This window comes from Pagrus pagrus, assembly GCF_965226575.1.
Source record: "Pagrus pagrus genome assembly, chromosome: 21".
NCBI classification, from domain to species: Eukaryota; Metazoa; Chordata; class Actinopteri; order Spariformes; family Sparidae; genus Pagrus; species Pagrus pagrus.
This window is the reverse complement of record NC_140208.1, coordinates 496,397-510,812: the sequence shown is the minus strand read 5'-3', so window position 1 is coordinate 510,812 and position 14,416 is coordinate 496,397. Positions and strand designations below refer to the sequence as shown.

The window sequence follows — 14,416 nt, the reverse complement described above, 5'->3', positions numbered from 1 at the left end:
TAGACCGTCTGTTTAAAATGACATCATCAGGTGAGACAAACTGACCTCATGATGCTGCTGAACACTTTATTGATCACTTCAGTTTGTCACAGCGATTATTATTACATTAATTCTGAGGGGTTCAGTTAACTCAGATAAACCAGGTTTAAGTTAACTCAGATAAACCGGGTTTAAGTTAACTCAGATAAACTTCCGATCTTTAAAATAAGAAACATTGATTCGTTCACAAACGTTCACTTTTATTCATTAAACACAAAACATTTAAATCAATCAATGTTAAATGTAAATAGACTTCCTCAGTTCAGAACATGTTAGCTGTTCATTAACGACCGGACTGATTAGTGACACATGTAAAAGTCAGATCCTTCTGATGATGTCACTTCCGTCTGGACGGCGGCCTCACAGCGAGGCCTTCAGCACACTGAGCATGCTCAGTGCAGATTCCACACAGCCGTCGAAGTTTGAGTGGACGAAGGCGTCGCCGCCGCAGACGAGCAGCGGCCTGTCATGGATGGTCATGTGACCCGGACAGTCGGGCACCGAGGTCAGCACCTGCAGGAGGGACGGGAGGAACCGTAAATCAAACTCACCCTCGCGAGAGAGAGGGCAGTTCAGGGTCACAAAGTCTGTGGGATTTCTCAGTGTTCACAACCTGTGATGGCTCACCTGGGAGTACCTCCACTTCTGACACTTGATGCTTATTGGCTGAGGCAGATCAGGAAGCAGCTTGTGGAGTTCCTGTAAGATGATTGGTTGGACGTCCTCCTTGTCTTTCTCCAGGTGCTCCAAGCCAAACGGGACGCTGGTGTGGACGACGAGGGATGGACCTCGCCCGGGACCGTCTGAAGGGACACACACAGACATTCAGTCGGTCACTGAGTGGATCATTACACTCTGATATGACATCATCGCAGCGTTCACCTGTTAGCATGCTAACGTTAGCTGAGACTGATCTCAGTTTCATCACATTAAAATGTTGATCTGCTGAAACAGACTGAAGCTAACTTAGCTCTGACGGAGCTAACTCCTGTCTAACTGCATTAGAAGGCTAAAGGTTACTTAGCTAGCATGCTAACTACTAACTTTTGGAGTTTGGGGCACAGTTACGTGTTAGCCTCAAACAGACTGTAGATGGGAGAAATGAAGCAAAGCTAACAGTAAAGCTAATTAGCTTCATGCTAAATAAGGTTTGTTTTGAAGATAAAAAATAAGCTCAGTCAGTGATTGATCTTATCCATGTAGACAGACAGACAGACAGACAGGTGAGCAGACAGACAGACAGACAGACAGACAGGTGAGCAGACAGACAGACAGACAGGTGAGTAAACAGACAGACAGACAGACAGACAGGTGAGCAGACAGACAGACAGGTGAGCAGACAGACAGACAGACAGACAGACAGACAGACAGGTGAGCAGACAGACAGACAGGTGAGCAGACAGACAGACAGACAGACAGGTGAGTAAACAGACAGACCTGCGTTGCGTTTGCGGGAGTCTGCAGCGATGTAGCAGATGCAGCGGTTGTTGGTGACGTATCGAGCCGCCCAGCTGAAACTGAAGCTCACGTCTGGAGGGAAGAAGAGAGCGAGGGCGAAACGAGACGAGTACACGACCCCGTCTAACTGCTGCTTCTGCTCCACAGACAGCACTGACAGACAGACAGAGAGACAGACAGAGAGACAGACAGACAGACAGAGAGACAGACAGACAGACAGACAGACAGACATCAGAGTCAGAGACACTTTAACTCAAAGCATCAACACATCAACATGTAATTAAAGGTCAATAACAGATTATGATGTCGCAGTAAACAGATGTTAGGACATCTGCAGGAGAGAGTGGGAGCAGATCCAGACCTCCTGGAGGAATAAACACCTGGACTCTCATCAGGTTCTGATCCGGAGCTGTTCACCGACGGGAGCAGAGCTCAGAGTTACTTTGTAACTTGTGGGATTAAAAAGGTGATTTATCTTCACTCCTGTTGATCAACCCGACTGCAGCAGTGATCCAGAGGTGACCTCCAGGTTCTGTACTGTTGACTGCTGACTGGAGCTGGAGGGGAAATGGACTTTACTTCATGAACTAACGTTACAGAGAGGAGACAGAGAACCAGAACCAGAACCAGAACCAGAGTCTGTGCTGAGTGCTGAGGTCAGTCAGAGCTTCACCTCAACTCTCTGATGTTTAGAAGTTTTCTTCTGGTTACGTTTCGTCTCGTTCTGACTGTCTCCTGAAACCTCCAGGAAACTGCTGGACTTCTCCGTTTGAACACCAACTCAACAACGTGTAGAACAAAGGTCCAGTTCTCAACAACGTGTAGAACAAAGGTCCAGTTGTTTTATACGTTTTAATGTCAAATCTGATTCACTGACGACCAGCTTCATGTTTCCTCAGAGATTTTCTTCAGACTGTAAAAACCTTCATGATTCACTCACACTCACACACACACACACTCCGTGTGTCTAATAATAACCTCCTGTGTGTGTGTGTGTGTGTGTGTGTGTGTGTGTGTCAGCACAGAGGAAATGGGTGCTGTCCTCTGTCAGCCAATCAGGTGAGCTTAAGATGACATCACCTTCATCTAGAGACACACGAGGAGGGGGCCATCGTCTCCACACACACACACACACACACACACACACACACACACACACACACACCAGAAAGTTCTGCAGTTTTCAGATGAATGTTTTCACCATCAACCAATCTGAGACGAGGGAAGTGTAGTGATCCTGTGTGTGTGTGTGTGTGTGTGTGTGTGTGTGTCTGTTGCAGGAGGAAACATTCATTTTGTCACCTCGTCAAAATAAAAGCCCTGTGATCAGCTGATTCTGTTCATGTCATGTTTCAGACAGTTTCTATGATCAATAACCTGAAACATCAATATCTGTGGATCTGAAGTCATTGTGACATCACAGCTGCCCCCATGTGGTCGAACTACATCACTACACACTGTACTTTGTACTGTGTGTACTGTGAGTACTATGAGCACTGTGTGTACTGTGAGTACTGTGTGTACTATGAGCACTGTGTGTACTGTGTGTACTGTGTGTACTATGAGCACTGTGTGTACTGTGAGTACTGTGTGTACTATGAGCACTGTGTGTACTGTGTGTACTGTGTGTACTATGAGCACTGTGTGTACTGTGATTACTGTGTGCTATTACTGTCCATAGGTACAGTAATAGAGTAAATGTACTCAGTTACTAGCTGTGTGAGAGCCTCACTGTGTCCCACGTCTCCCTGCAGCTGAAGAATCTGAGGCACCGGCATCGTCAGGACGACGGCGTCAAACATCTCGCCGTCTCCCGCCTTCCTCTGGACCTCCCACAATGCACCGCGGCGGTACAGGCCGGTCACATGACGCTCGAAGAACAAATCAGCTCCTCACAGAGAAAAACAAACATCACCGTGATATTAAACTTTCAGTCCACTTCCTGTTTGTCCAGGTGACATCACGTGTTGATGGAAGACACGTTTACAGTAAAATGTTTAATATTAATGTTATTTAACGTGGCTCCTCAGCTCTTTGTCTTCTTGTTTTATTTTGTTAATTGTCGTTGTTTGTTTCCTGTCAGCGATCCAGTCTCGCTCAACTTGACAGGACAAGGAGACGACGAAGAACAGAACCACGAAGTGTTCATCATGTCTGACCACGGCTCTTTGGACCGAGTCAGACGGACAGGTGGATAGACAGACAGGTGGATAGACAGACAGGTGGGCGTGTACCTGACTCAGACAGGAAGTGTTTGACTACACTGCTCATGCCCAGTGGCGTCATGTAGTCCGTGCTGCAATCTCTCTGCTTCAGTCCTTCAACCAGACCATCGAGAGGCTGCAGGACACCAGCAGACAGCAGCTCAGAGTACACACTGACACACACACACACACACACACACACACACACACACACACAGAGTAAGACCTTCACAATAAAAGCTCACATGATGAGGGACTGTTAAAGGAAACGGGTTGTTTGCTTTGTTCAGTCTAATAAAGTTTCTGAATCTGAGCTGATGATGGTTGTGTATCTGACCTCTGCGGGTCAGACAGGTGAGTGGCGTACCTGTGGTGTGACTGAGTGTAGGCCGCCGTGGCTGTGATGTACTGAGCTCCAAGATCAGCTGAGTGAGACGAGGAGTCAGGAGGACGACTGGTGGACATCCTGCCCCCTGTCAGACAGACAGACAGACAGAGGGAGAGACAGGTGAGACCGGTTCTGTTCCTCTCCACTCTTCTCTGAGCCAAACTCCATCAGAATTCTCACTAATTCTATGTTCACTATTTAAGCTGAATGTTTAGGAGCTGGTAGAAGAAGTTCAGGTGGATTTTGCTGAAGAAATCAGACAGAAGCAGCACTTCAGGTTGGTCTACCTGTTCATCTCAGACCAACACAAGATTTTACTGTTACTCATCTCGTCTTTCAGCAGAATTTAAGAACACAGCAGACTTTGGAGGAAGAGGAGTGAGTGAAGATGTGGCTGTCAGGAGCCTCTCGTCTCATCTCACTCAGCAGAAGAAGATTTAATACTAATTCTTTCTAGCTTAAAACAGATGTTGACTTATTAAAGTTCGCTTTATGAATGCTTTCCAGGCCGAATTTAAGAGGACAGCTTCCTGACAGAAAGTGTGTCTTCAGTAAGTTCTGCACGGTACCGTTGTTTGAATGTAGACGCGGGAATATTAAATTGTCAGATTTCTGAATGAAGATCTGACTGTGACTCACCTGAGCCCTTCCCCTTGTCCCACACCACTATGTGAACTTTGTTCTGCAGCTCTCTCCTCAGCAGACATGCGCACAGGCTGCCTGTCAGGCCCGCTCCGACGATCAGAACCCGGGACATGTTTAGCACGGAACCAGAGCCGGGTTAACACAAGAACGGAACAGTAAGCCGGGTTTATTTGTTCCAGTCCGGCATGTCTCCTGATCAGCAGCAGAAGTCAAACACGCCTCCGCGTTATGAAACAGCTGAACGATGATGGCCAACAAGAACTATACCGGGGTCAGCGCACGGCCACATCCGGCGGAGCTTTTCAAAATATATGTCACATCGCTTCAGAGTAATATCACAACCGAAATCAAATAGAGACTAGTGAGTTCATTAAAGGAAAACATATTTAGTAACACTCTTCTGTGGGTGCTGTTTCAGGAAAAGTCAAAGAAACTAAATAAACTTCCCGTTGACCAGTTTGTTATTTTGCTTTGATATGTTATGCTTTTATTCTGAAGGTAGGTCTGTCAGACTCGAGTTAATTGTTTACGTTTTGAGACTTCCTGAAATGAAAAGTATCTTGTTATTAACTGGTTTGATGAACTGATTGTTTTCTGTATTTTATTTCATATTTTTAGCTTTTGGGTCAAATCAGCCTATTTCTGCGTCATTTCCGGTCCGTTTCCGGTTTCCGGCGCTGATTGATCGGAGGACTGTCGATCAGAAAACGTCGTGATCGATCAGTGGAAAACAAACAGTTAAAAACCAGATGCTTTAATGTGACCAATCACAGAGAGCTACTCCCTCTGACGTCACAGTGGGGCTGTTTAAATCACACAGTCACGTGATCAGTGAGAACAGAAGTCGGAGTCAGACGGGCAGGTGAGTTATTAACGTTACTACTGATTATTGATTATGAGCTGCTCACATGAGCTGCTGATGATGTTGATGATTTATTAAACATTCACTGAGAGAAACTTCCGTGTTTCCTGACTGTTTACAACCTGAAGCAGTCAGGAAACAGGAGGGACTTTGGCAGAGACGACGTTAAAACCAGGCTGTAAACGGTCAAAGGTGACGTGAAGTCTGCAAACAGTCAGAAAGCTGCTGTCTGCGGCTCAGAGGGCGCTGAAACAGCCTGCAAACAGTCAGAGAACAGTCCTCCACATCTGTGTTCGTTTGGTCAGTGAACGCATCATTACAGCCTCCACATGACCTGTGACATCATCAGGAGACGCCACGGTGTACTCTGAAGTACACGTTGTACTCTGAAGTACGCATTGTACTCTGAAGTACGCGGTGTACTCTGAAGTACACGTTCTACTCTGAAGTACGCGGTGTACTCTGAAGTACACGTTGTACTCTGAAGTACACGTTGTACTCTGAAGTACGCGTTGTACTCTTGTTTGGAGGTTGAGTCAGGAGGAAATAATGTGACACCAGTCAGACTGGACCTGTAGTCAGAACCTCAGTCTGGTCCCTCAGGTCGGTGCCGGACCAGCTGACTGAGTGAAGTCACAACATCTGTACCAGCTGTGTTACTACGGCAACAGTTCAGTCAAGTATTAAAAGTCAGGAAGAAGTCTGAATGAACTTTAACACAGAAGAAGAAGAAGAAGTGGTCGTGATGTCATCAGTCAGTGTAACAGTCGACTGATATCAGCTGACCAAAGTCCTGCACACACACACACACACACACACACACACACACACACAGTGCTGACCTGAATAATTGTCCTTTGAGCCTCTAAAAGTTGATTTGATTTATCTGAACAATGAGTGAAGCTGCTGATACACAAACTCTGTGTGTGTGTGTGTGTGTGTGTGTGTGTGTGTGTGTGTGTGTGTGTGGCAGAGAGGATGCTGTGTGTTGTGGTGTGTGTGTTGATGCTCTGCAGTGTGACTGACAGCAGGTCGGCTGTCTCCAACCTCCACCAACACTCACATAAACTGCAGGAGAGGCTGGACCCTGAAGTACACATGAACATCGTGAGTACAAACAATACACAAGGTACTCAGTACTCAGTACACAGGTCACAGTACTCAGTACTCACTGGCTCGTCATCATGATTCTTGTTTCAGTCTGATGACTTTTTTTTTTTCATGTGACAAAAACTTTAAATGTTTTACAGTTGCCATGGTTACAGGAGTCGTGTCATGTGATACAACAGACCAATCAGTAGATTCACTTGCCATTAATAACTCTGTGTGTGTGTGTGTGTGTGTGTGTGTGTGTGTGTGTGTGTGTGTGCAGTCAGAGATCATCAGACACTGGGGTTACCCTGCAGAGGAACATGAGGTTCTGACAGAGGACGGATACATTCTGACTGTCAACAGGATCCAACACGGCCTGAAGCCCACTGCAGGTCTCACACACACACACACACACACACACACACAAACACACACACACACACAAATAAAATACTAGTACTACTGTTGCAAGTCAGTACTTGAGTACATGTATTTAGTTACTCTCCACTCCTGTAGAAACAGATTAAAGATTCTGGAGTTTTAGTTTGAGATAATATTTATCAGTTTAAATGAATACTGCAATATTTGTACTTTTACTGAGTACTTTGTGCACCTCTGTGTACAGTTACCAACAGTTTACTGTAACTTCACTGTTAAAGGAGTAAAGAATCTGGGAAAGTGGTCATGTGACAGGAAGTGGTCACGTGACAGGAAGTGGTCACGTGACAGGAAGTGGTCATGTGACAAGAAGTGGTCACTTGACAGGAAGTGGTCACTTGACAGGAAGTGGTCTCCTGTGCTGTGCAGGTCCGCGGCCGGCCGTGCTGCTCCAACATGGCCTCCTGGCTGCAGGCAGTAACTGGATCACCAACCCGCCAAACTCCAGTCTGGGCTTCACGCTGGCTGACAGCGGCTACGACGTGTGGCTGGGAAACAGCCGGGGAAACACCTGGTCCAGGAAACACCAGACACTCACACCTGACCAGGACGACTTCTGGAGCTTCAGGTACACACACCTGTCTGTCTTCACACACCTGTCTGTCGTCACTAGGCATGGGCCGGTATGAGATTCCGGCGGTATGATAACCTTAGGCAAAAATATCACGGTTTCACGGTTTCACGTATGATTACAGCTCTAAAATGTGTATTTTGAATGTCTGTATTTAAAAACAAAAAAAGGAAAGAACTTCACATGTGCTTCTCTTCTTCACCTCGTGTTAGAGAAACTAGCTGGTGTCATCCATCTTAGCAATAAAGATTGATGAAAGAAAAAAAGTTATGGATAACTTTTTTTTTTACTGAGGCAGATATGATAACTAGCATGCTCTATCTTAGCATGCTAGTTAAAAAAAAAGTTACTACCAGAGATATAGAAAAGATAAGATATGGTAACTACCATCTGCCTCAGTAACAAGCTCATTTCACTAATGTCAGACGCTAATGCGCTCGTTCATTTCAAGACAACATTAACTTTACCTTGAATTTAGCATACAGCGACGGGTGGTGCTCCCGCTGATGCGCTATCATATTCGATGTATTGCCTCCTCGGGCTGCCACTGTCCGCAAGCACGTTTTGCACGGACGACCTTCTTCCTCCGAGCCGTGGCCGTCTGGCTTTTTACGGTAGCCGAAGTATTCCCATACAGCCGACTTGGTCCTTTTAGACGGGGGAAAGTTCGGGGGGCTCGCCTCCTTCAGCCATCATGCTGCCTGCAGAGCTGCCTGTTTGTCACTCACAGCAGCCGCAGGTGCTCGGGGGGGAGGGCACTTTACGCTGCAGCTGCAGGCGGCGTGAGGGACCTCTACTTTCTCTCTGACGAGACGTCACATTAAAAAAAAAACGCTCATACCGCAGGAACGGTATGACGGAAAATTTTAGTGGTTTGAAACCTTGACTTTTTCATACCGTGGTATACCTTCAAACCGGTAACCGGCCAATGCCTAGTCGTCACACACCTGTCTGACACCACACACCTGTCTGTGTGCAGTCATGATGAGCTGGCTCTGAAGGATCTTCCGGCGGTTGTAGACTACATCCTGAAGGTGACGGGTCAGGAACAGATCTACTACATTGGACACTCTCAGGGAACCACGATAGGTAACACAGCCGATGAAACTTGATCACATGACCAGAGAAGATTAAAGATGTCTAATTATTCTGTGTGTCTGTCTCTTATTTCCCAGCATTCATAGCGTTCTCAACGCTGCCTGAACTGGCCAGTAAGATCAAGCTGTTCATTGGTTTGGCTCCTGTAGCCACCGCATCGTTCACCTCCAGTCCCATGACCAAACTGTCTGTGCTGCCCGAGGTCCTCGTCTGGGTAAGAGCCGCCTCTAACGCGCTGCTATCACCTGACAGATCACACATATGATAATGTATTGACAGTAATGTATTGACGATGTGATTGGTTGTCTCAAGGACGTGTTTGGTAGGCAGGACTTCCTGCCTCAGAGCCACATGATCGAGTGGTTTGCAGAACACATGTGTGGAAAGAAGTTGCTCAATGAGCTGTGTGGAAACATCTTCTTCATCCTCTGTGGCTTCGACGAGAAAAACCTCAACGTGGTTCGTTAAAACGCAGCTGAACAGTTAATCAATAATGTATCAGTGTGGTGTTCATTAACTCGTCTGAGATCCTTCATGCTCCGTTTGTTTCCAGACTCGGACTCCAGTCTACACCACACACTGTCCTGCTGGCACCTCCGTCCAGAACATGCTGCACTGGGCCCAGGTCACACACACACACACACACACACACACACACACACACACACACCACACTTCATGTTGTGACTTTATAAACTAGTTTACGGTCAAAAAAAATATTTAGATGAATGAATGATTTTTTGTGAGGATGCTCATAGTAACTGTACAGGAAGTAACATCATAACCCCCTGACCCCGCCCCTAAACTGGGCTGACCTTGTTGTTGTTGTTGTTGTTGTCATCGTTGTCTTTGTTGCTGTTGTGTCATCGTTGTTGTCATTGTTGTTGTTGTCATCGTTGTTGTTGTTTTCATCACTGTTGTTGTTGTTGTTGTCTTCAGGCGGTCCGTGGAGGGAAGCTGATGGCGTTTGACTTTGGAGCTGCAGGAAACATGAAACGCTACAACCAGGTGAGTGTACCTGCGTCCTGTCCCTTTAACTGAGGCGTATGAAGGAAATACTGACCGACTCACGTCTCTGTTCACTTCCTGTCCCTCTGTCCTCCATGTGTCCGTCCTCAGACCACTCCCCCTCAGTACAACGTCCAGGACGTGAAGGTTCCCACCGCTCTGTTCTCAGGGGGACAGGATACGCTGGCGGACCCCAAAGACGTGGCTGTCCTCCTCACTCAGGTGAGTCCTCTGATGGAGCCAGGTGATAGCAACACCTCGTGGACATGACTCAGCCCTCAGTACCGTCTGCAGGCTTCCTCTCTGCCCTCAGTACCGTCTGCAGGCTTCCTCTCTGCCCTCAGTACCGTCTGCAGGCTTCCTCTCTGCCCTCAGTACCGTCTGCAGGCTTCCTCTCTGCCCTCAGTACCGTCTGCAGGCTTCCTCTCAGCCCTCAGTTGATTAACTAGTGGCATTATTTTTCTTTACCACTTCCTGGTGTGAGACCTCAAAAACGTAACCGCCTGAAATAAAATACAGAAACGGTTTATAATATTTTAGACTCAGTGTCTCACACAGTGACGTCTGCCTGTCTCCCCTTCGTCTGTCTGTCTGTCTGCAGGTGACTAACCTGGTCTTCCATCAGCACATTGACCACTGGGACCATCTGGATTTTATCTGGGGTCTGGATGCTCCTGAGGTGATGTTTCCCTCCATCCTGAAGCTGCTGCAGGAACACCACTGAGTGTGTGTGTGTGTGTGTGTGTGTGTGTGTGTGTGTGTGAATCTGAAACTGTTTTTCAAACTGTTTTCTTCTTCATGTTTGTTTTTATTCAAACATTCCAGCCAACACATTATTTCTTCAGCTTGTACTAGAACTCTTATTGTGAAAATCCTGCACCTGGTGGAACTGCAGCCTGACGCACGTCAGCTCCGAAGCTGCTCATTGGTCAGTTGTTTTAGCAACATTAGCAGCATGGCTAAAAAAACATAGATATATATATAGAGGCTGATGTCTGACGGCGGAGTCTAGAACGTCCTCACAGGTCGGCCATCTTGGTACAGGTTAGCTCTCTGGCTGTATCTGCTGAACCTGAGGTAAAGTCAGTGATCTGCACAAACGCTAACACTCTTATCTCGCTGAAACCTTGACGGATTTACAAACAGTTTGGTTTCTTACACACGTCATTAACATGGTTATAATTCTGGATGCTTGAACATGTTGAAATCACATCTTTTCTTTTCTCTTTGAAGAAATCATCACAGTTTTAGTTTGAAGGGTTTTTAGCTCGTCTTCTGGGTTTATAATGGGTGTGTATTGCGTGAGCTAGAGTGCGTGACATCATCGCTCCTTCTGAAAATATACTATATTTTGCCGATAACCACTACATGTTTTTCAAAACTTGCAGGTGTTTGGGAGGCGTGTTCCCATTCATCCTTATGGGGAATTTTTCAAATTTCATCCTGCTACTGCTTCAGCACGTTCAGCTACAGAAACCGTTCAACTATCAAAATGTTCAGCTCTTTAAGCTCTTTCAGCCTTGAACTGTTTTAGCTTTTTGGCTTTTCAACTTTTTCAAATATTAAGCTTTTTCAAAAATGATAATACAGAAGCAAATGTGAAAATCCTCTTCAAAACTCATCCACTTTCTCTTCTTGTGTTAAAATATTTTCATTCAAAATTAGAAATATGGACTTGTATAGTTATTCGTCTCAAGGCCTCAATTATTCATAAGTATGCAGTGTCATAACTACATGTTTGACGTTTATAACAAACCAAGCCGTTTGAAAATAGGTTGAAAATTGAGCAAGTTATGGTTATTTAAAAAGTACATGTTTCATTACCAACACAATGTTATGGGTGAGCGAGCTACCTGTACCAAGATGGCCGACCTGTGCGGACGTTCGTCTCCGTTGGCCGGCAACGCGGACGAGACATCTAGCCTTTATATATATATCTATGAAAAAAAACACTCATGCTAATGTTAGCATCCCAGCACAGCTAATGTTAACTCTAGAATGTTAGCATGCTTACATTAGCATCACCAACATTGGTTACATTTTTAAATAAATATATTTGTTTAGTATTAACCCTCTAATTAAAGACCTGCCAGTCAGTTTAATGGCAGCCGCGGCCAATCGTGTAGCTTGAATTGTGGTGGGCGGAGTTTAGATGACTGTTTAATCTGCAACATATTTTAATGTGACGCTGTTGTTTCTGTTTTGTGTTTAATCAAAATCAATGAAACAAAGACACAATGACACTGACAGGTTTTTATTAATAATCATTTATTTTGTGCTGAAATACAAAAAGTGAATTTGAAATGTTTCAGATGATTCATGTTGCTTCAATTATCTTTAGACTGAGCGAACTTAAAACTGTTTTATTCTAATTGTTTCTGTTACACTTGAAGCTGTTCAACATGTTTCATGTATTTCTTGCAGTTTTATGGATAAATGCTGTAACAGTAAAATTAAGACGTTTACAGACAAACTCTTCTCACATCGTCTCTGTCCCAAAAACTTCTGTTTAAGCAAGTGAAAAAATGGTTAAGACATTTCATCCTGTTTGTTTGATATTTCTTTTGATTCTAGCGTCACAGCAGCGAAATTATATTTTACACCAGATTTAGTAAAAGTCCAAAATATCTCCGCTAGTAAAGACAAATCTGTAAATGTTCAGAAAACCTGTTTTAATGTAGCGATGATGAAACTAAACTTAGTGAACACTGATGTTAGCATGAGGCTAAGTTAGCATGAAGCTAAGTTAGCAGTTAGATGAGCTGCTGCAGAAGACTCTTGAACTTTCCAGCGTTAAAGGGAAATTTAGAACGGACAAAATAACCAAGTTAAAATTTGTTTTAAGGTGCAATAATAATTTTAGTTGAAAACATTTAAAATTATCAACAGAATGTGAAGAAATAACAGGTTTGAAGTTATCATGTCTGTATTGTCTTGCAGAGATATCTACTAAAGTTAGCATGCTAACCAGCTAGCCCCAGGCCTAAAAACCTCTTTTTTTCCAAGAACACCAACACTCCCCCAGTACTCTGGCTAGTTGCATCGTTAGCTGAGCTAACAAGCAGTAGCTACAGCCATGGGTGCATTAAAGGCATACAGTTAGCAGCAGTTAATCTGGTGACATGCTGCCCCTGTTTGATGGGAGCATGACTGCTACAGGTGGCTAATTCTTGTGTGTTAACCTTCAATGATTTACTGTGGAAACAGGTTGAGATTTGTCTTTACTGACACGAGTCTGTCTGTCTGTCTGTCTGTCTGTCAGTTTGCCTTCCTCAGCATGTTGACGATCTTCTTGAACTTGTGTCTTGTGGCGATGTCCAGCGCCGTGTCTCCGTCCTGTAGAATTAGAGGACGTCAGGTTTCAGTGTGATGAACTGAGCTTAGTGTCGTGATGCGTTCGTGTACGTACGTTATTTTGGATGTTTGTGTCTGCGTTTCCTTCCAGCAGCAGAGGAACCAGACGATGACTTTTCCTCTGACAGACATAATGAAGAGCTGTGTTCCCCTTCTGCAAACAAACGCACAAAACACGACGTCCAATCACTGTGGACACTGAGGGAGGAGCTTAAATTGTAACAGAGTACATTTACATTTAGGGCATTTAGCAGACGCTTTTGTCCAAAGCGACTTACAATAAGTACATAGTACATCACAAGAAAGAAACACAACATATCTCTGTTGATAAAGTAGAAAAGATATTCATCGAGCCCTCATCAGAGCAAAGTAGCTGCTATTTATCAGGGATACCTTTCAGAAGTGCTGTGATGTAAGTGCTGAAGGTGGGAACACACAAGTGCATGTTACTACTTTTTTTTTCTTTTGGGGGGGGGGGGGGGTCTTGTTGGTGCTATGCAGGTCGAGGTGAAGTCTGAACAAGTGAGTCTTGAGTCGTTTGCGAAAAAGATGGTGAGTGACTCTGCTGTCCTGACGGTGGTGGCGGTACCAGCCGGCCAGCTGATGTAGTAGAGCGAAGTGCTCGCGCTGGGGCGTGTGAGCGAAGACAATATGGAGAATAGTTTCCTGGGGTTGGAGGCAGAGGAGTTGATCTTAGACAGGTAGAAGGCAGATTTGGCTGCTGAAACAGTTGACGAGAAGTCGGACAGAAGGTGGCGGTAGTGAGAAGGTCGTCTAGATTATGAGATTTTTTCCATTTTCTCTCTGCCATTCGTAGCACCGATCTGTTGGTTCGTAGCAGTTCAGACAGCCGGGGGGGGGGGGTGATCGAGAAAACACTGGATCACTCCAGTGTTTTCTGGAGTGATCCAGGTCTCCGTGAGAGCCAGGAAGTGGAGATTCTGCAGGAAGGCATAGGCTGAAATGGTGTCCGCCTTCTTGACTGCAGACTGGCAGTTCCATAGCCCCCCTAGTACTTCAAGTTCAGTACTGGTGGAGTATGTTGAGTAACCGAGATTGGCTGGATTACGGCTCGAGCAAAGGGTCTCTGGTGAAATCTACTCCGGTTAGAAGTCCTGACTGGGATTGGCAGGGACCCATGGCTCAGAATGGTGGTGGAAAGTGGGTAACTCAGACTTCCTCGACAGACTCCCGCAGAGACTCCCTGAGTGTTCGTTTGACCGTCTTCATTCGACTGTCCTGACGCTGCAGTCTACAAG

The 14,416-nt window shown here is 45.4% G+C and overlaps 3 protein-coding genes across 6 annotated transcripts in view; 1 reads left to right on the top strand and 2 right to left on the bottom strand.

Annotated features, from left to right (window-relative positions):
• Positions 1–218: 218 nt before the first annotated feature.
• Positions 219–4,990, bottom strand: rnls (renalase, FAD-dependent amine oxidase). 2 transcript variants are annotated; one of them, XM_084343248.1, is made up of 7 exons: positions 4,729–4,990; positions 4,069–4,174; positions 3,732–3,874; positions 3,230–3,388; positions 1,477–1,650; positions 667–842; positions 219–552 (listed from the first exon to the last, which is right to left on the bottom strand). In XM_084343248.1, the coding sequence occupies exons 1-7, from the start codon at positions 4,844–4,846 to the stop codon at positions 400–402; spliced, it is 1,029 nt and encodes a 342-aa protein (XP_084199374.1). In that variant the 5' UTR covers positions 4,847–4,990; the 3' UTR covers positions 219–399. The 2 variants fall into 2 exon arrangements, with proteins under 2 accessions (XP_084199374.1, XP_084199375.1); XM_084343249.1 differs by having other exon boundaries at positions 3,230–3,385.
• A 378-nt stretch (positions 4,991–5,368) lies between these two features.
• Positions 5,369–12,021, top strand: lipf (lipase, gastric). Its single transcript, XM_084341516.1, has 11 exons — positions 5,369–5,596; positions 6,570–6,703; positions 6,969–7,080; positions 7,496–7,694; positions 8,677–8,786; positions 8,873–9,009; positions 9,108–9,254; positions 9,349–9,420; positions 9,735–9,803; positions 9,915–10,025; positions 10,405–12,021. The coding sequence occupies exons 2-11, from the start codon at positions 6,575–6,577 to the stop codon at positions 10,525–10,527; spliced, it is 1,209 nt and encodes a 402-aa protein (XP_084197642.1). The 5' UTR covers positions 5,369–5,596; positions 6,570–6,574; the 3' UTR covers positions 10,528–12,021.
• Positions 12,022–12,041: 20 nt separating this feature from the next.
• The window catches only part of ankrd22 (ankyrin repeat domain 22), a 10,258-nt gene continuing 7,883 nt past the window's right edge, over positions 12,042–14,416 (bottom strand). For 2 of the 3 annotated variants that reach the window (XM_084341517.1, XM_084341519.1), the window contains exons 5-6: positions 13,213–13,311; positions 12,042–13,139 (exon numbers count right to left, since the gene is read on the bottom strand). In XM_084341517.1, the coding sequence (XP_084197643.1) occupies positions 13,062–13,139; positions 13,213–13,311 (177 nt within the window). In that variant the 3' untranslated portion in view covers positions 12,042–13,061. Of the gene's footprint in view, positions 13,140–13,212; positions 13,312–14,416 lie in introns of those variants that run through there. The other variant, XM_084341518.1, reaches the window with a different exon arrangement.